The sequence below is a fragment of the Eriocheir sinensis genome, chromosome 30 (assembly GCF_024679095.1).
Source record: "Eriocheir sinensis breed Jianghai 21 chromosome 30, ASM2467909v1, whole genome shotgun sequence".
Classification (NCBI taxonomy): Eukaryota; Metazoa; Arthropoda; class Malacostraca; order Decapoda; family Varunidae; genus Eriocheir; species Eriocheir sinensis.
This window is the reverse complement of record NC_066538.1, coordinates 18,065,928-18,091,512: the sequence shown is the minus strand read 5'-3', so window position 1 is coordinate 18,091,512 and position 25,585 is coordinate 18,065,928. Positions and strand designations below refer to the sequence as shown.

The following is a 25,585-nucleotide window of genomic DNA, read 5'->3' as shown; positions in this document are numbered from 1 at the left end:
TTTTCTTCTCATGACTGGCTGAGTAAGTGACTGGCCAAATGAGTGACTGGCTAACTGAATTGCTGACTGATTGACTGACTGGCTAACTGATTGGCTGACTTGCTAACTGATTGACTGAATGGATGACTGATTGACTGGCTAGTTAACTGATTGATTGACTGGCTAACTGACTGGTTGACTGAATGGCTAACTGAACTGACTGACTTATTGGTTAACTGGCTGGCTGACTGAATGATGGGCTGGTTGACTGACTGACTGAATAGCTAACTGACTGAGTGGCTAACTAGCTGAGTGATTAACTGACTGACTGACTAATATACTAACTGACTGATGGGCTAGTTGACTGACTAACTGACTGATTTCTTGACTGAATGAACAAATGGTTGACTGACTGATTGACTTGGGTGAATGACTCAATAACTGATGGGTGGTTAACTGACTGACTGAGCAAGAGACTGATGGAGCAAGTACTGGAGCAACTGACTCAAGATCACCACCCCAGCAGCAGGAGTCAGCAGGCAGTCCAGGGCAGCCCCAGCAGACTTGAGAACAGCAGCACACAGGCAGGCTGGGAGCAGGCACGGTAAAGTGACGGTGCTTGTGTTTTTATTATTATTATTATTGTTAGTAGGAGTACAGTGGCCTTGCATCCAACACACGTTTTTCCAGCGTGTTTCGTGGCCAGCGTGGCATTTTTTTGGACAAGTATATTTTAACTTGTCTGCTGCGATTGTCAGGGATTTTGCCTTCACTGGTAGCCTGGTAACATATAATCCCAGGTCATTCTCTGCCTCTGTGGTGGATAGTAGTGGAGTGTTTCCCACGTGGTATTGGCATGCTGAATATCCCCTTCCAAGGTGCAGGACTTTACATTTTTCTTCAATGAATTGTAGCAGACACTTTTTGTTCCATTTCTGTAGCTTGGTGAGGTCTTCTTGTAGGAAATCCACAGTCAGGGGGTTAAAATATTGATGTAGATCGTTTAAAATGGTCCAACGCACTAAAAATCCCGGCTGACAAGTGGCCAAAATCCACATATGTATATTTCTAAAACGTGGAAAAATTGTCCATCATACACTGCACTTGTTGTTCTCAGCCAGAAGTCCGGTGCATGAGTTGCATTTTTTGCCTAGATCAGAGTCCCTTGGGTAGACCAGTCTGCCGCCCACACGTCCAGGACGTATCTTATTGATCTATATTGTGTTTGTTAAGGTATGCTTCTGTAATTCTTAGACAATTTAGTTTTCCTATAAGTTCTTCTGTTTGTCCAAAGTGGATTTCGTCCAACACGACAATTCTCGACCAACTTTATGCATTGGATGCAAGGCCACTGTAGTAATATTTTGTAAACTTTTGTTCTCATTTAAGTATTCAGGGAGTTGAATATTAGTAGCTTTTGTTAAATATTAGTAATTTTAGTATATATATATATATATATATATATATATATATATATATATATATATATATATATATATATATATATATATATATATATATATATATATATATATATATATATATATATATATATATATATATATATATATATATATATATATATATATATATATATATACACACACACACACACACACACAAAAATTACTAATATATATATATATATGTCAAGTATGTCTAACCAGTTGTCAGCATTAAAAAAAATTGTAAATATTATGCAAAGTTATGTAATATCTTATCAAATCTGTCCTAAATATGCAGCAAAAACAGCAAAAATACCAGTAAATAGGCCTGAAAAATCTGTACTAAGTCATAACTACCTCAAACAGTGGCCGGATAGAAACTGCGAGTACTAGGTCTTAAAGAAACTAATACAAGTCTCCCTTAACTTTTAATTTGACATCTTCCAGACATGAATGGCCGAGTGAGTTAACAGCTCACTGAATGCGAGTCCATAAGGTTTACAGAGTTCTAATATCTTTCTTCTGCTCAACGGGTGGCTCCAGAGGGCTGACTTGGCGGCTGCACGGTCTCGTCACCCTGGCCAAGACTTTCCTCCACCCAGCCCAGGACGGGGAACTTCTGACAGCTGGAGTGTCCTGGCACTGTGTGCAAGGCATCTCTCTCTCTACCCAGGGCAAGATGGGGGACTTCTGGCAGCTGGATTGTTCTGGTGCTATGTTCAAGGCATCTCTCTACCCAGGGCAAGACGGGGGACTTCTGTTGGTTTGTCACCCGGTGCAAGAAGTCTCCCCACGCAGGCCAGAATGGGGGACATCTTGGAGGCTTAGGACAGCTGGCAAAGGGTCGTCACTACAACACAACTGAAAGAGAGAACACATAACACTTGAGATCACTTTACAGTAATAAGTAAAGGAGCAAGTTATTGAATGTACTTGCGAGGTGTTTCTGTAATGTATTCTGTTGTGATGTCTGTGTAAAGTTGATCAATAAACCTTACAATGGACACTCCTACTATTTGATTTAGGAGTAACGGCTTCCTGTCTCTCTCCGGAGCCTCTCTGAAGCATTTATGACTTAGGGTGATTTTTTTAGCCTCACTTTAGGCACATTCTGCCCTGTTTTTAAGCCTATTGACACATTTTGGATGATTTTTTATATCCAATTTCATAATTAGTCATGTTTTTAAGCTTATTTATGCATTTTTTGGTGTATTAATTCATATTTCTTAACTATTTTGGACAATTATGGAATTTTGTTTTACCATTACTATAGTTTCAATAATTATAAAGCAAAAATTGAAATGTTACACAAGACACTACATTGTGAGGTAGTTTGGGGACTGTGATAAGAATAAGAGTGTATTTGAGTTTTGGTAAGCTTATGGCAAGCTAAGTGGACTGAAGAGCTGAAGGGGTGAAAAAAGTGTACTGAGATGGTGTGAACTGTGAAGATAATGAATGAGAATGCATGAGAGTTTGGATATACTTATGGCAAGGGAAGTGAACTCAAAAAAGGGTGAAGTAAATGAGACAGTCTTGGCTTTGATAAGAATGAATGAGGATGTGTGACAGGTTTGGTGCGCTAATAAGAGGAGAAATGGACTTTTTTGTCTTTTATGCCAAGCTTGAAGAAATTGACAAAGTAAAAAAAATACCATTAATAATGAACTAGTAAATTTATCCACCAGGATCAAAAGTAACAAGTTAACTTTGAACAGTAACAAAACCCAATATTTGATTTCCCATTCTGCTGCCAAGTTACCAATTAGCATCAATATCACAAAGGATAATCTATATGAAAAAAAGTAGATGAAGTAAAATTCTTGGGAATTATTACTGACAACAAATTGAATTGGAAATCTCCCGTGAAGGACATAAACATGAAAGTTTCTCCACTGACTGGAGCACTGTACAGGGTTGGAGGACACAGGAATACAGATTACTTAAAATTGATCTACTTTGCATTAGTCTATCCTCCACACATGATATGGAATTGCAATTTGGGGCGGTGCACACAAAACTGATCTTGATGGCCTTTTCATTATACAAAGAAAGTTATTAAGAATTATGACTTACAGTGGTCGCTATGAACACAACCCAGCTGTTTAGAGAACACAGATTATTAAAACTACCGGATATAATTCAGCTACAAACAAGTTTATTTGTATGTTATGCATTAAATCTCTATATAGTCGACTGTGAATTCCAGTTGGTAACACACAATTTTGCTACTACAAGGCTATGTACTCTAAGAATTCCCAATCATTATATTTATTTATTACATTTGTTTCATTAATATGCATCACCTACTGCAGCCAAATAAATATAACACTATCAATCTCTCTTTCTCTGACACTCCCTTCTCTATCAAAATGTACTCTACCTGAGGGTGCTACAAGAGGATTTTTTTACCAGCAACAGAGCAGGTTTGTCCTTCCTCCATCACCTATGGGAGGGAGCTTATCGCCTAACACATTATCACCTTCGGCTGAAATGATTATACTCAGACCCGTAATAACAAGCATATAAAAGCGACTTACAGTTATCAGCCACCTGCTGCTGTCCAGCCACCAGCCGCTGAGGACAAACTAAGGTCTTGTGCAGCCTTGAGTCTTCTTCCTGGAGCTCCACACCTTCCCTACAACATAAGGACAAAATTAAATTCCTTGTATTGCACTAGACTGTGATGAGCATGAACGAAGTGTGTAAGAGTCTGGATATGTATAGAAAGAATAATAATGGCAGGAAAAGAGAATGAAAAAGATGGAGAAAGAAAAAGAAAGAAAGAAGTGAGAAAGATAAAAGGAAATAATGAAATAAAAAAGAAGGAAATAATGAAATAAAAAAGAAAGAACAGAAAGAATGAATGAAAAAGAAAAGAAAGAAGGAAAGAGCAGAAAAAAATAATTAAAGGGAAAAGAAAAGAAGGACAAGGTTAGAGCAAAGAAAAAATGAATGGAGAAAGAAAGGAAGAGTAAAAGAAAAAAAAAAAAACAGGGTGAAAGAAAAAGAATGAGAAAAGAGAAAGAAAGAGAAAGAAAGAAAAGGAGAAAGAGTAAGGAAGTGAAAGAAAGGTAGGGAAAGGGAAAAAGAAAAAAATAGGAGGAAAAAAGAGTAAGGAAGAGGCAATTGATGAGAAAGACATAACAAGAGAAAAAAAAGAAAAAAGAAAAAGAGACAGGGAAAGGTGAAAGAAAATAAAAGCAATAAAGAAAATGAGAAAGAAGAAATTAAAAGAAAAAATTCATGAGAGAGAGAGAGAGAGAGAGAGAGAGAGAGAGAGAGAGAGAGAGAGAGAGAGAGAGAGAGAGAGAAATATTAAAATCCAAAAGGAAAAAGATTAACTGAGAACGTAACGAGAGAGAGAGAGAGAGAGAGAGAGAGAGAGAGAGAAGAGGGCGTGTCCTTGGGTTCAGGCACGCGCCCCGCCCACTTCATCGCGCGCACCACGCCCTCCTCCCCCCCCTTCCCATCCACGACCCCTTCCCCGCCCACGCCCCGCCCTTACCACGCCCACTGGACACACTGCACTAATAGCGAGCCTCTGATGGTGACGATGATGACGCCGACTCTCTCTCTCTCTCTCTCTCTCTCATATGCAAGTGATATTAAATCCTTGTAACATAAAAAGGAAGATTAACAAAGGTCATGGTGGGTTAGAGAAATGCCAATTATAACCACAGATGCTTATTCAGTTATTGAATAGGCCTACGTACTATTTTTAACCAAGTGACGCCTAAAACCTTATAATATGAAAAGGGAGAAATGGTAACGAGGTAGCCTATTCATTTATACTGATTAAAAATAATGCAAGCTATAATATACCTACAAATGCATATTCAGTTGTTGTATAGGCCTACGTAATACTGATAGCCTGGTTACGCCAAAAACCTTGCATTATGAAGAGGGAGATCAACACAGGTCATTAGTGGGTTAGAGAAATGCCAAGTATACCTACAAATGCTTATTCACTCGTTGTAGCTATACGTAATATTGGCAATCTAAGTGACGCCTAAAAACTTGAAATAATTTACGCAAAGTTACGGAAATAGTAACGCAGTGGTCATTCATGGGTTGGAGGAAGGCAATCTGCAGATTACAAACTACCTACCGATGCTCATTCAGTCGTTCCATGCGTATTATTGATGAACTAGACGCTAATAATATATGAAAATGGAGAAATAATAGCGCAGTAGTCATTGGTGGGTTAGAGTAATGCAAAGTATACCCACAAATGCGTATTCAGTCGTAAATGTAAACCACCGATTATAAAATGCTCGTTCAGTCGTTGTATACGTATTACTGATAAACTTTTTTTTATAGTGACGCCTATGAAATGAAGTATGAGAAATATTAACAGTAAATAACGTAATGACACACTTTGTAACCTATCCTTACATTTACTTTTTTTTTTACCTTGCTGTCCACCTTTCTAACCACCTGTTAATCCTTAATCCCTTGCTCACCTTCGTTCCTCTCGTTCACCGCGGCCTTGACACAGTAAGGAACGTAACACTTAAATGAACGTTCGTCCTTCACCGCGGCCTTGACACAGTAAAGGACGTAACACTTAAAAGAACGTTCGTCCTTCACCGCGGCCTCGACACAGCAAAGAACGTAACACACCTAAGAACGTAATAACAACCCTAGCATCCCATCCTTATCCTTAGCTTTACCCTCCTTCCTACGACGTGATGTCCTCTTCCTCTGCCGGTCTCTGACCTGTCAATCTTTTCCTCCGCCCTCCTTGACCACAGTTAAGAACGTAACAATACTTTTACCTCCTATTCATATTTCTGTCTTCCATCCTTCCTTCGCCTGTCCTCCTCCTCCTGAACACCTGTCAATACTTCCTCGTCCTTCACCTTAGCAAATACAACACACACTTTACGTTCCATCCTTAACACTTACCTTCCTTCCTTCCTTCGTCATCCTGTCCTCCTCCTCTTCCTGTCTCTAACCTGTCAATCTTTTCCTCCGCCCTCCTTGACCAGTGAATAACGTGACAATACTTTTACCTCCTATCCTTATTTCTCTTCCTTCCTTCGCTTCTATTCTCCTCCTCCTCTTCCTGTTTCAAACCACCTGTTAATATTTCCTCGTCCTTCACCATGGCAAATATAGCACACACTTTACGTTCCATCCTTAACATTTAGCTTTCTTCCTTCCTTCCTTCGCCATGCTGTCTTCCTCCTCCTCCTCTTCCTGTCTCTAACCAACTGTCAATCCTTCCTCTCCTTCCTCCTTGACTACAGTGAAGAACGTAACAATACCTTTACCTCCTATCCTTATTTCTATCTTCCTTCCTTCCTTCCTTCGCCTCTGTCCTCCTCCTCCTCCTCCTGTCTGTAACCACCTGTCAATATTTCCTCGTCCTTCACCATAGCAAATATAACACACACTTTACGTTCCATCCTTAACATTTAGCTTTCTTCCTTCCTTCCTCCGTCATCCTGTCCTCCTCCTTCTCCTCTTCCTCTAACATGTCAATCCTTCGTCATCCTGTCCTCCTCCTCCTCTCTATCCTGTCAGATCTCCTCCCCCGCCCTCCATAGCGAGAACGTCACATACTCACCTCTCGTCTTTTACTAGCGGCTCCCACAGGTCCTTCCATCCTTCCCTGGTGCCTCCTGACGCCGCACGAGTCCAAAGGCCTTCCTGGCGGATCCTGAGGAGGCAAGAGTCCTAGGAGTCCTTGATGGGTGGCACGTGTTCCTCCTTCCTCCCTCCCCGGCGTCCCACAAGCGAGTGCCTGAGTGGGCGGAGAATGGCTGCCCGATGACGTCACGGGCAACTAGGCGGGATGTTTGAGAGGCTGGCGGGTTAATTTGGAATTTTTCCTTATTTTTTGCTTTTAATTCGAGTGTAGGACTGATTTATAGTGACTAGGTTGATTGGGTAAGGTTGAGGTGTAGTTGTAGGTTACGTAAGAGCCTGCAAGAGTAAAATATCGAAGGAAAAAACGAACAATTAGGGGATGAGGTTTATGTGGTTTTCTTTATGTTTTACTTTTAATTCGAGTGTAGGACTGATTTATAGTGACTAGGTTGATTGGTTAAGGTTGAAGTGTGTTTGTAGGTTGCGTGAGAGCCTGGAAGAGTAAAATATCGAAGGGAAAAGAGGAATAATTAGGGGATGACTAGCTTAGCACTGGATGAGTTTTGTGTGGTTTTCCTTATGTTTTACTTTTAATTCGAGTGTAGGACTGATTTATAGTGACTAGGTTAATTGGTTAAGGTTGAGGTGTGTTTGTAGGTTGCGTGAGAGCCTGCAACAGTAAAATATCGAAGGGAAAAGAGGAATAATTAGGGGTTGACTCGCTTAGGGGTGGATGAGTTTTGTGTGGTTTTCCTTTTATTTTTGCTTTGAATTCGAGTGTAAGAGTGTTTTATAGATACTTAGTTGATTGGTTAAGGTTGATGTTTGTTTGTAGCTTGCTTTAAAACCTTCAGGAGTAAAATTACGTAGAATAACATATGAGTGTATAGTTAACTAGCTTGTACGAACCCGGGGAAGGCTAATTTGTATTGACAGTTTAAAAGGAAATAAATATACATAACACCTATTTCCCTACCTTAATATTGATCTGTAGCTCGCTTTAGAACCTTCAGGAGTAAAATAACGTGGAATAATACATGAATAATGGTGTATAGTTGACCAGCTTGTAACCTAGTGCAATAGGCTAATTTGTATTGACAGTTAGTTTAGAAGGAAATAAATATACGTAGCCTAACACTAATTTCCCTATCTTATTATTTGTCTGTAGATTGTTTAAAGATTTCCAAGGATAAAATAACGTAGAATCTAATGGTTGTTGAGTGGCTGGCAAGTTTAGAACCATGGCAATAGGCTAGTTCGTGTTGACGGCTGGGAGAGAAGGAATGAGAGATGGGGGAAAAAAGAGATGAAAAGGGAAAGAGAAAAAAAAGAGAGGAGTGAAAGAAGGCAGAAGAGGAAGAGAAGGAAAGAATGAAAAGGTGATAATAAAAATGAAATGGGGAGAGAGAAAAGGAGAGAAGGGAGGAGATAGAATTAAGTGGAGGGAATAAGAGGAGAGAATGAAAAGGTGGTAACAAAAATGAAATGGGGAGAAAGGGGAATGGAGAGAAGGGAGGAGATAGAATTAAGTGGAGAGAATGAGAATGAAGGAGAGAATGAAAAGGTGAAAGATGAAATGAAGGGAAAGGAAAAAGGCGAGAAGGGAGAAGAGGAAGGGGGAGAGAGAAGGGAGGGAAAGACTGAAAATGAGATAAGGAAGAAATGAAATGGGGAGAGGGGGAAAAGGGAGGAATGAAATGCAGATTGGAGAGAAGGGAGATGAGATAAAAAGGGAGAGAGATTAGGTGGTTGTGTGTGTGTGTGCGTGTGTGTGTGTGTGTGTGTGCGCAAAGATATTAAGCTATAGCGACAAACTTATTATATTTCCGACGCAAAGTCATTGGTCATTTGCTATTTATTTTCACGGCTGTTTATCATCGTTATTTTTGTTAATATTTATTTGTTATGATATGAAGTGTCACGCAGAGAGGGAAGGAACAAATTCAAGTGATTTCTCGTATTATGATAAGAACGACGTCGTGTCAACTTGCTTTTTTTTATATTTCCATGACAATTTCTCGTTATTTATTACACTCGTTATTCTCACCGCGGGAAAAAAAAGGAAAAATTACGTCGGCTTTCCATGTTTTCCTTTCCTACTTGTTTTTCTACCATCACTATTTACCATTATTAATTACTTGTGTTAATATTCTCAGCATGAAGGAATGGGAAGGGGAGGGAAGAACCACACCATCTTCCATCTATTATATAATTATTTGTTAATATTCTCACCGCGAGGAAAATATATACGCCAAGAATCGTGTCGGACATCCTCGAGTGACACGCCAACGTCATGCGGCGAAGAAACTCATTTGCTCGGCGCATGACGTGATTGGTCATTAAATATCAGGTGTCTCGGCCGGCAGGTGCGTCAGGGTGTGGGAGGGTGTGTGGGTGCGTGGGTGGAAGGAAACGAAGAGAAAGAGGAGGAGGAGGAAGTGGAAAAAGGAGAAGAAAGGTGGGAGTCAGGGTGGAGGTGTGGGAGGAAGGACACGAAGAGAAAGAGGAGGAGGAGGAAGTGGAAGAAAACTGTAAGAAGTGTAATGAAACTAAATAGGAGTAAAACGAGGAAAGGTGAGATAAATTAAGCAAGAGGAAGAGGAAGATGATTAAAACTGTGAGGAAGAGGAATAATAAAACAAAGAGGAATAAAACTGAGAGGAAGAGCAATAATAAAACGAAGAGCAAGAAAACGAAGAAGAGGAATAAAACTGAGAGAAAGAGAAATAAAACTGAGATGGAAAGGAATAAAGAGGAAAGACTGATAAAGGAAGAGGAATAACAGGAATTGAGGAAGAATACCGAAAGAGGAAGAGGAATAAGATGAAATTCAGGAAGGAGAAAGAAGAGAAAGAAGAGAAACAGCATGAAGACGAGGAATAAAACGGAGGAAAACTGAGATGAAAAGGAATAAAAGAGAAAAGACTTATAAAGGAAGAGGAATAAGAGGAATTAAGGAAGAATACCGAAAGAGGAAGAGGAATAAGATGAAATTCAGAAAGGAAACTGAAAGAGGAAGAAGAAAAAGAAGAGAAATCGCATGATAACGAGGAGTAAAACGAAGAAAACCGAGATGAAAAGGAATAAAAAGAGGAAAGGCTGATAAAGGAAGAGGAATAAGAGGAATTAAGGAAGAATACCGAAAGAGGAAGAGGAATAAGATGAAATTCAGGAAGGAAACTGAAAGAGGAAGAAGAGAAAGAGGAAAAATGGCAAGTGGACAAGGAGTAAAATGGAGGAAAACTGAGATGAAAAGGAATAAAGAAGAAATACTGATAAAGGAAGAGGAATAAGAGGAATTGAGGAAGAATACTGAAAGGGGAAGAAGAAAAAGGAGAGAAACAGCATGAGGACGAGGAATAAAACGGAGGAAAACTGAGATGAAAAGGAATAAAGAGGAAAGACTGATAAAGGAAGAGGAATAAGAGGAATTGAGGAAGAATACTGAAAGGGGAAGAAGAAAAAGGAGAGAAACAGCATGAGGACGAGGAATAAAACGGAGGAAAACTGAGATGAAAAGGAATAAAAGGAAGAATAGGAAGACGAAGAGGAATAAAACGCAGAGGAATTAAGAGGATCATTATACCACACCATGCACTCAGTCCCTGTAATGTAAATAAAACACCCCTGCCTTGGAATAACATTAAGCAGAGGAGCGAAGAATACATTTATGAACACTACCAGATTAATGAACAGAAATAAGTGATCGCCCGCCGGACCGAGGAGCCTCACACCCTGGGCTACACCCGCCGCCGCTACTAACTTACACACTTACCAATTTACCAGACTTACACACTTACCAGTTTACCAGACTTACACACTTACCAGTTTACCAGACTTACACACTTACCAATTTACCAGACTTACACACTTACCAGTTTACCAGACTTACACACTTACCAGTTTACCAGACTTACACACTTACCAGTTTACCAGACTTACACACTTACCAGTTTACCAGACTTACACTTACCAATTTACCAGACTTACACACTTACCAGTTTACCAGACTTACACACTTACCAGTTTACCAGACTTACACACTTACCAGTTTACCAGACTTACACACTTACCAGTTTACCAGACTTACACACTTACCAGTTTACCAGACTTACACACTTACCAGTTTACCAGACTTACACACTTACCAGTTTACTAGACTTACACACTTACCAGTTTACTAGACTTACACACTTACCAATTTACCAGACTTACACACTTACCAATTTACCAGACTTACACACTTACCAGTTTACCAGACTTACACACTTACCAATTTACCAGACTTACACACTTACCAATTTACCAGACTTACACACTTACCAGTTTACCAGACTTACACACTTACCAGTTTACCAGACTTACACACTTACCAATTTACCAGACTTACACTTACCAGTTTACCAGACTTTACACACTTACCAATTTACCAGACTTACACTTACCAGTTTACCAGACTTACACTTACCAGTTTACCAGACTTACACACTTACCAGTTTACCAGACTTACACACTTACCAATTTACCAGACTTACACACTTACCAGTTTACCAGACTTACACACTTACCAGTTTACCAGACTTACACACTTACCAGTTTACCAGACTTACACACTTACCAGTTTACCAGACTTACACACTTGCCAATTTACCAGACTTACACACTTACCAGTTTACCAGACTTACACACTTACAGGTGGGCGCAAGTGAACGTCCTCGCCGCACCTTGAACCTGCGGCGAGTTGGGTTTGCACATTGCGTCATAACTAGACAAATAAACAGAGACAAGTAGATACATAGATAAATAAATAAAACTGTTCGTGGTACATCCCGCGACTTCCCTGACTAACCAAGGAACTCGTTTACCAATATCTTACCAACTAACTTACCAACCTACTGACTAATTCACTAATCAAATAAGCATCTCACCAATTAATTTACGAACTTACTAGCCAACTAATTAATTAACTTACTAAATAGCTACCTTACCAATTAACTAACTTACCAACTCACTAATTATCCGACTAAATAAGTCACTAAGTCACACCAACTAAATAATTAACTCTCTAAATCACTAACTTACTAATTAAGTAACTAACGACTTCACAAACTAATCAACTCACTAATTAATCAATATTACAACTTACCAACTAACTGATGACATCACTAATTAATCAACTCACTAAATAGTCATTCAATAACTTAACCAACTAACTAACTAACACACTAACTAACTTAACGTACAAATAACAAGGCCAGACACACACCGGGCTCAAGGTTGACGTACATTTATTCACCGTACACACACTATGTACAAAAAAGCTTCTGACGAGGGTGTGAAAACCTTAGGAGCTACGAACCGAGCGGACATCCTTAGTAACCTTTGGCCAATGTACACAAAATATAGGACTCCTTCTGTACCACGGGTGGGGGGTGGGGGTGACACGGGGGGAGAGGGAGGGGAAAGAATGACAGGGGGGAATATATAGCACGGGGGGGGGGTTACACAGGGGGGGAGACGGGGGAGGGGAAGGGTTTGGGGGAAGGAGTAGGGAGGGTGGGGAAGGGGGGAGGAGCCTCAAAGAATGGGGAGGGTCTTGTTGGGGGAATAAGGGAGGGGAAATTAGCCTCAAAGGGGAGAAGAAACCTGAGGGGAAGGAAGGGGAAGAAATCGTAGGGAGGGGAAATTAGCCTCAAATGGATAAGAACTTGAGGGGAAAGAGGTGCACGAAAGGGGAAGGAGATGGGGAGGAAAATGATAGGGATGGGGAGAAGACATCACGGGGAAAGAGGGGAAGGGATGGGGAGGAAAAGGGTAGGGAAGGAGAATAACTTGAGGGGAAGGGAGGTGGGGAGGAAAATAAGTAATGGGGGATTAGCCTCAAAGGGGATAAATAAGCGGAAGGAGAATGGGGAGGTAGTAATGGGGAATTAGCCTCAAAAGGGGAATAACTTGAGGGGAAGGGAGATGGGGAGGAAAATAAGTATTGGGGGATTAGCCTCAAAGGGGAAAAATAAGGGGAAGAAGGGGAATGGGGAGGTAGTAATGGGGAATTAACCTCAAATGGGGAGAAGACTTGAGGTAAAGGGGAAAGGGGTGGGGAGGAAAACAGAGATGGGGATTAGCCTCGAAGGTAAGATTTGAGGTAAAAGGGGTGTTAGCCTCAATGGGGAAACCTGAGGGGAGTGGGGAGTAGCCTCGTATAAGGGGAGGGGGTGAGGAAGGAGATGGGGATTAGCCTCAAAGGGGAGCATAAGGGGAAGGAAAGGGAGTGTAAGTTCTTAAATGGGGAGAAATGGGAAGAGGTGATGTAGGGGGTGGTGGGGTGAAGGGGAGATGAGGAATGGGGTGGGATTAGACTGGGGTGAGTGATAGAGGTGGAAAAGGGGGAGATTATGAGTTGGGGTTGTGGAGGGGTGAGGGGTGAAGAATGAGGAGGGGTGAGGTGATGGGGGTGGGGAGGAAGAGGAAGGGGTGATGTAAGGGTGACTGAAGGGGTGTGGGGTGAATGGGGGTTGGGGTGACATACCATTTAAGGGGTGACGAGACTAAAAACCTTAAATATAACAAATGAGGCGAGACAATTGCGTTACGACATACGGAATAACACACACACACTCTCTCTCTCTCTCTCTCTCTCTCTCTCTCTCTCTCTCTCTCTCTCTTATTATTATACCTTGACCCTGTTTGCTTCCTTTAAAATAACACTTTCTTGTCAATTCCTCCTCCTCCTCCTCTTCTTCCTCCTCCTCCTGGTGAATTGTGCGATCAATAAATAATAAAAAAATATTTAAATACACACACGAGGTTGCTTAGAATGTGTGTGTGTGTGTCGGAAGGGAAGGAGATGGAGGCATGAGGAAGAAGGGAGAGATAAAAGGAGGGAATGACGTATCTAATCTCTCTCTCTCTCTCTCTCAATCATCCACTCAGCGCACAGTAAACAATTTTTTCGTTAATGCGTTTTGTTTTCTGCAACGTTGAAGAGAGAGAGAGAGAGAGAGAGAGAGAGAGAGAGAGAGAGAGAGAGAGAGAGAGAGATGAATAAGAACACCGATAAAACAAGATATAATGGGAGAACAGTATATGGGGAAGCAAGCAAGAAAAGCAGGTGAGAAGCAGGAAAAGGGAGGAGGAGGAGGAGGAAGAATACATAGGAGGAAATTACAATGAGAGCGGTGTCTATCGATACAACAGTGGTTCCCAAATACGGCAAGTCATACGAGTGGCATTCACGTATAATACTCGTGCGCCGAGCAGACAGCGAGCAGGCGGAGGATAAAATCATAAATATATGAAAGTATAACCTAATATATAAAAATAACAAAATAAATGCTACATGTTAACGATTTAAGGTCGCCAGGCCAAGTCAAGACCGTATTTAGGGTGGCAGCCAGAACAGTTTGGGAACCACTGATGTAATCCAAAGCGTGTCGTGTGGATCGGTCTGGAATCGGTAAAATGAACGTGTCCGATGTTTCTCCCTTCGCTCCAGGCCGCAAGACAACGAGAAGGAGCCAGTGAATGAAATATGAGGTTAATGAATGAAGGAGCGAAGACATAACTGGGTAATAGTGTGGATGAATGAATTAGGGGATAGATTCTTAGCACCAGGGTAGGAGGAAGTGATTCAAGGCACAAGAGAGGGACAAGAAGATAACAAAAGCGAAAGGATGTAGTAATTAGAAGAAACAATAGACGAAGGAACAAAGGAGTGAATATAGACAACAGGTAAGCAGAGGAATACCAGACGAAGGAACAAAGGAGTGAATAGAGACAACAGGTAAGCAGAGGAATACCAGACGAAGGAACAAAGGAGTGAATAGAGACAACAGGTAAGCAGAGGAATACCAGACGAAGGAACAAAGGAGTGAATAGAGACAACAGGTAAGCAGAGGAATACCAGACGAAGGAACAAAGGAGTGAATAGAGACAACAGGTAAGCAGAGGAATACCAGACGAAGGAACAAAGGAGTGAATAGAGACAACAGGTAAGCAGAGGAATACCAGACGAAGGAACAAAGGAGTGAATAGAGACAACAGGTAAGCAGAGGAATACCAGACGAAAGAACGAAATAAGAGATGACTAGTAAAGTAAAGATGGAGGAAATGAATAGATAAATGAAGAAAATAAAGGAATGAATTAATAACATACTCTAGCACCAGGTAAAGGAACAGTAGACGAAGGAACAAAGGAGTGAATAGAGACAACAGGTAAGCAGAGGAATACCAGACGAAAGAACGAAATAAGAGATGAGTGATAAAGATGGAGGAAGTGAATAGATAAATGAAGAAAATAAAGGAATGAATTAATAACATACTCTAGCACCAGGTAAAGGAACAGTAGACGAAGGAACAAAGGAGTGAATAGAGACAACAGGTAAGCAGAGGAATACCAGACGAGAGAACGAAATAAGAGATGAGTGATAAAGTAAAGATGGAGGAAGTGAATGGATAAATGAAGAAAATAAAGGAATGAATTAATAACAGACTCTAGCACCAGGTAAAGGAACAATGGACAAGGCATGAGATGATTATAACGAAGGTAAATGAATGGATAAATAAATGAAAAACGAACAGATAAATGAAGTAAATCAATTCCCTGTTTTCTTTTTCCCCCTCCTTCCTTCCTTCCGTCCTTCCTTCTTTCTATCTTTCTGCCCTTCCTTACTTCTTTTAATCCTTCTCCCTTTCTTTCTCTCCTTTCTCCTTTTTCATTTTTCCTCCTTCCTATTAATCACACACACACACACATACACACACACACACACACAGCGAGGAAGTAAACACTATCTTAAAACGTCAAACAAACAAACAAACACACACAGCCTCTCAAGACGTCTATTCGCTTATCATAAAAACTGACAACATGAGAAAGATCGGGAAATATTATTATATACAACACTTTTCTGAAGAACGAGACGAAACAGAACGGCAATGAAGAACGCTGTACACACACACACACACACACACACACACACACACACACACGCTGGCTGGGTGGCGTTCGTGAGTCCAGCGCGTGATCAGACCTTGTACACACACACACACACACACACACACAGCACCATAACCTATGATAATAATAACAATAATAGTAACAGAGAGAGTTGGCCAGTTTGTACGCACCATATAGTACTGAACAAAAAAGAAAACTTACGCTACAGTGGAGAATGGAGCTGAGGACTGCGTATATGAAACATTTCTTCCTTTCATAAGACTTACTGAGTGAAGCTTGTGCTAATGTAAGCAGTGTACAATTATAATTTGGTTGGATTTTTCTGCCTTAAGCCTCCAGACACCTGCACCTTGGTATAGGTGTTCGGAGGCCTGACCCAGGCCTTGGCCTCCTCGTGCAGTGCCTCGAGAGGCATCACCAGAACCTCCAGCGATTACGCGAGGATTACCGCACCACCGGATAAAATAAAGCCACGGACCTTGTCTTTGTCAACAGATTCTCTACAATGACTGATCCACAAGATAGCCCAGTACCCAGTCAATACAGGTGCTGAAAAATGACGCGGCAAGGACACAGCCCTGCCTCACTCCCCCGTTCACGGGAAAAAAGGAAGAGGTCGTTCATCTAAGCCTCAGCTCAAGTGTTCCAGAGTAATTATTTACATCCAGTTCCAAAAACAGTTCACATAATCTAAACTCCCGTCCAGCAAGATATGCCGATAGTTCATTGCTACCTCGGCCTAGTTACATAGAGCAGATTTTTCTTCTTGTTTTCTAACACAAGCACCATTTCTAAAGGTGTGTACAAAATGACACAGTAGCTCCCATTATAAAGTGCGTACAAACTGGCAAACATCTCCTGATCGTAAGGTATTCCCAGGCACACGCAGGTCGCCAGGTGGACACGCTTGCCGGGCCGAACACACACACACACACACACACACACACACACACACACACACACACACACACACACGAAAGACAGCCCGAAGACCTATGGGGAAAAATCTATCGAAGGCATCCTGAATATTACTCATCCTTGCGGGGCGCGGCGGTGGTGGTGATAGGGACAGTCTGGTGGTGTTGATGGCCATGGTGGTGATGGTGGTGGTGGTTGTGATTTAAATTAAAATGCCTACTAACTACCAATGAGATTTTACCTTTCCCAGTATCCACCAATAAGATTTCAACCCTTCCCAGCATCCACCAATAAGATTCCAACCTTTCCCAGCATCCACCAATAAGATTTCAACCTTTCCCAGCATCCACCAATAAGATTACACATTTCGCAGCACACACACACACACACACACACACACACACGGCGCCCGTAGGGATGGACAGCTGGTGATTTGTACATGAAAAACAGCCTCAATGTGTCTCCGCTTGTGACTGACTGAGTGACTGACTGCTGCTTCGCCCTCCTCTATTGCCTGCTGTGTTTCCTGCTTTCTGTACATGCGCTCAAAAAAGTATCTTCATAGGTGGTACAGTCTTGATGCAATGGACGAATAACATGAAAGTTCTAATTTACTTCCTTTCATTAACTTTAATATGTGGTTGTGTGTTTTTTATCTGTGTTTCTATGGTGTTGTTGTTTTTTTTAGAGAGAGAGAGAGAGAGAGAGAGAGAGAGAGAGAGAGAGAGAGAGAGAGAGAGAGAGAGAGAGAGAGAGAGAGAGAGAGAGAGAGAGAGAGAGAGAGAGAGAGAGAGAGAGAGAGAGAGAGAGTTTGTGTGTGTGTGTGTGTGTGTGTGTGTGTGTGTGTGTGTGTGTGTTTCAATCGTAACTTTGTGAAGACGACAGACTGATTATACAAACTACCACAAAGCAATGGTCGGCAATGACACTAAGAGTGGTTGTCAAATATCTGTTGTGTTGGCCTGGCACTCATATACCCAGGCAGCGACCTGATGTAATGGTCGACACAATGGCACTCACTTGGCAGATTCAACCCTGTAGTATCACAGTGGCACTAATGGTCAGCCTGGCACAAGGAATGGGTGTCAAGTGTATGTTGTGTTAGTCTGGCACTCTTAAACCTCTCATGGTTAAGACTGGCACTAATAATGGCTGAGTTCGCTGTTGGGCACTCTATAAAAGCTGACACTCTTCCCTGGTCACTGGCACTAATTCGGGGTTAGACGTGTTCACTGACAGCTAGTTGGCACTGATCTAATATCACTAGTTATCATGGCTAGTGGCACTCTTCCCTGGTCAGAATAACGCCTTTACCATCACAAGCCTGGCACTGAGAGAGACAAGCACACTGCTCATACAAAAGTGACCGCCGCCAGCGAGGCCAACAAGGCTGACTGGCACCATTACAAGTTAATTGGCTTGGCACTTATTAAAAATTGGCACTTTCAGCCAGGCAAAACAGCGACAGAGGGACACTGGTCACGCCACGGCTGCGACCACACGCTGACGCCTCGTTGAGTTTAAAACATAACGCCGAGCTCAACACGCGGCAAAAATTGTTTTGGCAACTTAACACTGATCTGAGGCGAGCAGCGAACGAGCTGTGTTTCTCCGTAAAGGCTCTACACACACTATGACAAGAGAAACAAACCTGACCCACGCAGAGCATAGCGGCGGTTCGTGATTACAAGCGGCACCAACACCTTGAACAGTGAACGCAGACAAGATGATGACAAGCTCTTTAACTTTCACATACCCCGCGCTTCATTTTGGCAACAAAGTATACACACCGAACACACCAGCACACATGCACGTAAGGAATAAGATACTTTTCTGGTGTGAGGATACCTAGGCTCATATTCTTAAACATTTCCGCTCACAAGCACATTTATTTGACAAGGCTTTCGTGGGAGTTGTGGGGATTTCTAGTAAATTAATGACCCTGGTGGTAGTGTAACCCTTCCTCTGTACCATGAACCTAATAAAAAAACATGCATTAGAACCCGATTGATCTCCCTTTCGGCCTTTGAGAATAGTTGGTGTGTGGGGGGTGGAAGCGTCTGACAACACCGACCCTAATGGGATGGAGCTTCGCGAGGCGCTCCTGTGACCCGCTCTGTTAATTAAAGCATGAAGATGGCAGGGACGCCGCGGCACTGTATGAGTTCTGGGAGTAAAAGGTAAAAGCAGCGGACTACAACCACCCAAGAATAGACACGAGGAAGCAAAGGGGAGGCCGCGGCACAGGCTATCTCCCCGAGCTTCAACTGAACTGCGGCGGCGCTACGGAGTGACGCACTAGAACCTTCACGCTGTGGGATGTTATGACGTATAAACAGACGCAGCGCCGAGATATTTACTGCGTGAACGGTACTATAAGGCTATTTCTCTGAGCTGTAGCGTGGAGCGACGGCCGTGTGAGGGACCCCTGACTCCTGACACCCTTCCACACACACACAGCGGCGGTGCTGACGCGAGCCACACACAAGCACGCCGCCATCAGCAATAACAAGCTCGATGCTCTAATAATAGAATAGATGAGTCTAAATCACCAACATTCCGAGAAGAGAAAAAAATAAAGCACCTAAACGCTTTTCTTCTTTCCTTCCTTTCTCCAACCTGTATTCCCTCCCTCCCTCGCTTACCCGTACTAAACACGTCCTCAGACAGACAGACAGAAACAGCGACAGAGAGAGAAAAAGATTAGCGAGGCTTTCCGTGTCACAGGTCGGGGTGGGTCGCGCGTTTTCCAGGGCTCACTAATTCATCTTTGTTTACAGCCTCTCGCCGTCGCGGCCGCAGAGACGAATAAACCGGCCTGCGATGTGAGGCTGAAGTGAAGGGAAAAACAGGGGGGTGGACGGACAGCGGAAGGGGAAAGGGAGAAACAGGAATATGATGAAGGGATAGAAACCGGGAGGAAAGAGATGGAGGGAGAGAATGGAGAAGGGAAGAGACGAAGAGGGAAAGGGAGGAAAGGGAAAGAGGAATATGATGAAGGGACAGGGAGGAAAGAGATGGAAGAGGAGAGAGAGAAGAGGAAAAAAGATGAGAGGAAAAGGAGAAACATAAATTTGATGAAGGGACAGTGAAGAGAGGGAAAGAGAGAGAGAAAAAGGTGAGTGGGGTGAATGACATGGGAGGAAAATAAATATGTGAGAGGAGAGAAAGGAGAGCCCGGGAGGGAAAAGACAGAGGGAGAAGAGAGAAAAAGGAGAGAGGAGAGAAAGAGAAAGAAGTGAAGGGAAGGGGAGAAAGAGGAGTGGGAGAAACGATGGGAGAAAAAGGGAGAGAAATAAAGAAGAAAGAATGTGGAATGGGAGGGAGGAAAGAAAACGAATGGAGAGAGGAGAGAAAGGAGAGTGAAAGAGGGAGGAGAAGGAGGAGTGACAAGGGATGGAGGAAAAAATGAGAGGGAGGAACAAGGCCAAAGGAGGGTCAAAATTCTGTTACCCGGCGAGACATGGAGGAGGAGGAGGAGGAGGAGGAGGAAGAAAGGGAAGATAAAAAGAGAGGAGAGAGAGAGAGAGAGAGAGAGAGAGAGAGAGAGAGAGAGAGAGAGAGAGAGAGAGAGAGAGAGAGAGAGAGAGAGAGAGAGAGAGAGAGAGAGAGAGAGAGAGAGAAACACGCGATCCAATCCACTTAGACAGGGTTGGATTCTATACGTGGGGAATCAAAACCTCCAAATATAGGATCCAAAACGAAGTCTATTCCGATCGTTTGTTCCTCGCGGTCACGACTTTTTTTGCAGCCCATTCAAAGGGAAGGAAAAAAATAAGTAATGGGTTAAAATTTTCGTGGGGGAGGAGGAGGGAGAGGAGGAATACATAGGAATACATAGGAAGAACAGACACCAGAAGACCTGTCGGGCTATGGCGAGGGTGTCTGTTTACTACCGCTACTACTAGTGATCTACGTGTGGAAGGACAGGATAGAATAGATGAAGGAGGAGGAGGAGGAGGAGGAGGAGGAAACAGAGGAAGAAAAAGAACAAGAAAAACGAGAACAAGAATAAGAGGAGGGGAGGAAGAAGAGGAAGAACAATAACTAGAATGAGATGAGGAGGAGGAAGCAGACTATGAAGAAGAGGAACTAGAAGAAAAAAAAGTAGAAAAGGAGGAGGAGAATTAAGGCCAACAGAACCGTTTTGTGCCACCAGAACAAAGGGGTGCCAACAGAACCATTGGTGCCGACAAAACACAAGAATTAGAACAACAGGATTCTTAGTGCCAACAGAACTAAGGAGTGCCAACAGAACCCATGTGTACGAACGCCAAACATAATTAAGGAGTATCAATTGAAGTAATGGACGCCAATAGGATAAACGGGTGCCAACAGAACCCTTAGTCACTGAGAACAAAGGGCTTCAAAAATAACCATTGGTATCAAAAGAACACATGAATTGGAAACGTATTTTTAGAGTCAAAAGAACTAGGGTGTGCCATCAGAACTCATGGGTGCCAACAGAACCCTTTAGTGCCAACAGAACTCAAAAGATATATAACCTTAATCTCAACAGAACCCTCTAGTGTCACAAGAACGAAGGGATGCCAACAGAACCGTTAGTACCGACAGAATGCACGACAACAGAACTAAGGAGTATCAACAAAGCTTCTAGGAGTGCCAATATAATCCTTTGTGTCAACAGAAAGAAGGGAGGCCAATAGAATCCTTTAGTGCCAATAGAACATAGGAGTGCCAACATAACCAGTGCCTCCTTTCCTATGATAAATAAGTTACACCTCGTCCAGAGTGAAAACCTCTTCTGAAAACGTTCCCTAATGTTACTCTTTTCTTAAACGTTTGTGGTGCCAATGTGAGCTATTCTTAAACGTTCTGGAGTGCCACTGTGTCCGTCTTTTATAAGTACACTGCGTTGTCTATTTCTATTCTTGAAGGGTGTATCAAGACGCCTCGCCAACCTAAACTGATTAAGCTTTCTCAGCCATCTTTTTCTGCCATTCTTTTTCTTCTAGCATTCTTTTTTATTAACTTTCTGGTTTTGCATTAGAGCTGCCCCCTCAGGCAGAAAAATGTTTTCTTTACTCGCTGCGCTGTCATTTTTTTTATCTTTTTCCTGAATATGTGAGCCACAACAAGCTTCTAATGCCGAAAAGAATATAAAGTTTCCTTGGCTAAAACTTTTGGCTTGAGCCGTGTGGTGTGTTTTTGTCCCCTACGATCACAAGGGAAGATAATTTTTCCTTATTGAATTATGACTTCAATGTGTGTGTGTGTGTGTGTGTGTGTGTGTGTGTGTGTGTGTGTGTGTGTGTGTGTGTGTGTGTGTGAGGCTCCCGTAGGTGTGTTGGGAGCGGCAGGACATGAGGGCGGCAGCGCTTGGTGTGAGAGGAGGGAGGGAGGGAGGCAGGGGTCGGCGCGTCCTGCCCGCTGCCGCAGGTAACACATACTGCAGCGACGGGGGCGGTACGTGGGGGTGGGTGGGGCGTAACGTTAGGGGACAGCGACGTGTTTCATCCTCGGCGGGGACAGACAGCCAGACAGACAGACAGGCAGCCGTGCGTCCCGTCGGCGGCTGTTCTCCGCGTGTTCTACTTTCTCCGTTATCACAATGATCATGAAAGACATGGAAACCAGCACATTACGAGACAAACTCCTGGATACAACAAACACAGCATAAACACTAAACACTGAAAAAACGCTTCGAAAACGACTCATCGGACACCAACACACACACAGCGACGCTCCCGCCAGGCGGGGCCGCGGGGCGCCGCGCCGCGCCCCGCCCCGGCAGGGAACGGACCGGTGCTGGGAACACGCTCAGGCAGCGCCCGGGTGCTGTCAGCGCCCTTGGCCAGTACCCAAGGCAGGCTGTCACCACGCCCGGGGCGTGCTGTCCCGCCAGTCAGGTAACAGTAACCGCGGCGCCGGAATACACACAGGTAACACCCAGGCGCCGCGACGCCCTCAGGTAACAACTAGCGGGTGCTGCCCCGCCCTTCAGGTAACAACAGCCAGGGTGTGCTGTCCACACCCAGGTAACGACCCCGAGGCGGCGAGAACACTCTCAGGGACCACCACCCAAGTGTGCTGTGAATCTTCAGGTAACACAGTCAGGGCGCGGCGCCGACACGCTGAGGTGAGCACCAAGCTGCTGCGCCACGACCACACCCCTGCGGCCCCGCCCTTCAGGCAACAACAAAGCTGTTCTCTGGACCCCTTAAACATAAGCTACAGGTGGACCCCCACGCGGCGCCGCTGGGCGCGGCGGCAACAAACCTTGTTAGGGCGCGGTGCTGCGGCTGCGGCGGCGACTATGGCGACAGGCGGTGGCGGGCGGCGGGGCGGGGCCGTCACGTGGTCTGGCCGGGGTCTGACCAGCGCCTCTTCCTGCCGCCGTCCTTGTCCTCGCGCTGCGCCGCCTCGTCGCTGGAGTGCTGCCGCCCAGACCCGGTTCGCGACGCCGCCGCCGACGTGGCCGCCACGGTGGCCGGCCGACCCCAGGCCCGGGGGTCCGCGGCGTTGGCAGGCGGCGACGAGTTGTCCTCCCCTGTGGTCTTGGCGGGGGGCGGTGAGCTGGAAGGCTGGGGGGCGGGGGCCGGGGCGGGGGCGGGGGCGGGGGAGGAAGCCGAGGCGTCAGTGGAAGTGGAAGGAGCAGAGGAGGTAGTGGAGGTAGAGGGAGCAGAAGAGGTGGAGGTGGTGGTTGTTGTGGGCGTGGCCTGCGTGGTGGTGTCTGTCCCCGGGGTGTCCTGGGCGTCAGGGGCCTGGGCCTGGGTCTGCGCCGGCGGCGGCGGGGGCTGCGGGGGCTCGGCGCCGGGCACCTTCTTGGTGAGAGAGACGCACACGTCGCCCACCTGCAGCAGCCGCACCTTCAGCTCGTACTTGAGCAGCGTGCGCTCCGGGCTGACGGACGACCAGCCGCGGTGGAACACGAAGAACGGGTGCTCCAGCGCGGCCTCCACAGACACCTGCAACGACAACACGACTTAGGATGGTACTCTGAGACACCTGCGCCTCCCAGTGCACATCAAGAACATATGAACATAAAAACGTGACGAGTCTGAAAGAGACTGGTAGGCCTATACAAGGCAGCTCCTGTGAACCTAACCCCTCCTAGCATCACATTCCATGAATGTATTTAATCTTTTTTTTTAATGTGACTATCGTATTGGCGCTCACAACGAGACTGCCAAGACTGTTTCACTCGTCCAATTTGCCTATGTCCTTGTTGAATCTGAATTTATCCAATTTAAACCCATTATTATGTGTCTTGCTTGGTTCTCTTACCATCAGAACCTTGTTAAACTATTTCCAAAGGCCAAAGAGGAGATCAGTCGGATTCTAATGAGTGTGTTTGTTGGTTCATGACACAGAGGAATGGACAAATTACCACCAGGGTCATAATCTATCCATGGACAGGCTCAGAACTCCTACGAAAGACTTGCCAAATATGTGTGCTGGGGAGGGGGGGAGGGGGGGGGGGGTAAAAATATGACCCTGGGTACCCCGCATCTGTCTGTCTATGTGAGTGAATGATTGAAAGGATGGAAATGACTTAGAGGTGACATGTTGTAATGTTACGACTCGGGCGCGTATTCTCAAACATTTCAAGGCTCACACACTCATTGATAAGGCTTTCGCGGAGTTGTGTCAGTAGTTCCACGGCTAGTTTTGAGCCTAGTGTTGGCTGGACAAGGCTTCGGCACCATGGACGTGGAAAAAAATACTCTTGAGAACCTGACTGGGTGACTGGGTGAACCACGGTTGTCTGTCTGTCTGTCTGTCTGAATGGATGGAAGGATGGGAATAACTTAAGAGGTGACTGATGTTATGGCTATGGCTTTTTGCATCATGTATGTCCGTCTGTGTATCTGTCTGTTTATTGAGTAGTTTCGTTCGGCTCTGTTAAGGACTCTCTCTCTCTCTCTCTATATATATATATATATATATATATATATATATATATATATATATATATATATATATATATATATATATATATATATATATATAAGATGAGGAAAACAAGAAACAAAAATCAAGGAGAGAGAGAGAGAGAGAGAGAGAGAGAGAGAGAGAGAGAGAGAGAGAGAGAGAGAGAGAGAGAGAGAGAGAGAGAGAGAGAGAGAGAGAGAGAGAGAGAGAGAGAGAGAGAGAGAGAGAGAGAGAGAGAGAGCAATGACTGACAGATCAAAGGACAGCCAGACATACCAAAACACACACACACACACACACACACACACACATGAGACACCTGAGCTTAATCGGACTTATTTAGCATACACCTCCTCCTCCTCCTCCTCCTCCTCCTCCTCCTCCCCACTCACCTCTCCTTCCCGCTTCCTCCCCACTGCCTCCCTCATCACGCTTAACCTCCTCCTCCTCCTCCCCAAATCCTCTTTCTCTCTACCCTCCTCCCCTTCTCCTCCCCATCCCCCTCCCTTCTACTTCCACCCTAACCTCTCCCTCCCCCCCCATCCTCACCTCTCACACACTTCCCCACTGTCCCCTACCCCCTCCTCCTCCTCTCCCCCCCCCCTTTCGTCAGCTGTCTCACCTATCTGTCTGTCTCTCGATTCTAATTCACGAACGAAAGTCAGCTCTGATGCGCGTCCGAAATTACAGCGACGAGTGTGTTGAGGAATGAAGGCGAGGATGCGGAGGGAGGAATGAGGGATGACGATGAGGGGAATGAGTAAATTTAAGCGATGGTCGTGATGAGGAA

The 25,585-nt window shown here is 44.2% G+C and overlaps 1 protein-coding gene and 2 long non-coding RNA genes across 6 annotated transcripts in view; 1 reads left to right on the top strand and 2 right to left on the bottom strand.

The window, feature by feature from the left end:
• Nucleotides 1–1,839: 1,839 nt before the first annotated feature.
• LOC127005697 (uncharacterized) lies at nt 1,840–7,181 on the bottom strand. Its single transcript, XR_007758870.1, has 3 exons — nt 7,000–7,181; nt 3,965–4,062; nt 1,840–2,285 (listed from the first exon to the last, which is right to left on the bottom strand). It is a non-coding gene; the product is annotated as an uncharacterized LOC127005697 (long non-coding RNA).
• Nucleotides 7,182–12,202: 5,021 nt separating this feature from the next.
• Nucleotides 12,203–16,828, top strand: LOC127005695 (uncharacterized). Of its 3 annotated transcripts, XR_007758868.1 has the most exons (3): nt 12,294–12,869; nt 12,990–15,236; nt 15,403–16,828. It is a non-coding gene; the product is annotated as an uncharacterized LOC127005695 (long non-coding RNA). The 3 variants fall into 3 exon arrangements; XR_007758869.1 differs by having other exon boundaries at nt 12,203–15,065; XR_007758867.1 differs by having other exon boundaries at nt 12,203–15,236.
• A 789-nt stretch (nt 16,829–17,617) lies between these two features.
• The window catches only part of LOC127005694 (proline-rich protein 36-like), a 91,473-nt gene continuing 83,505 nt past the window's right edge, over nt 17,618–25,585 (bottom strand). For both annotated transcript variants that reach the window (XM_050874804.1, XM_050874805.1), the window contains exon 6: nt 17,618–23,828. In XM_050874804.1, the coding sequence (XP_050730761.1) occupies nt 23,214–23,828 (615 nt within the window). In that variant the 3' untranslated portion in view covers nt 17,618–23,213. The remainder of the gene's footprint in view (nt 23,829–25,585) is intronic.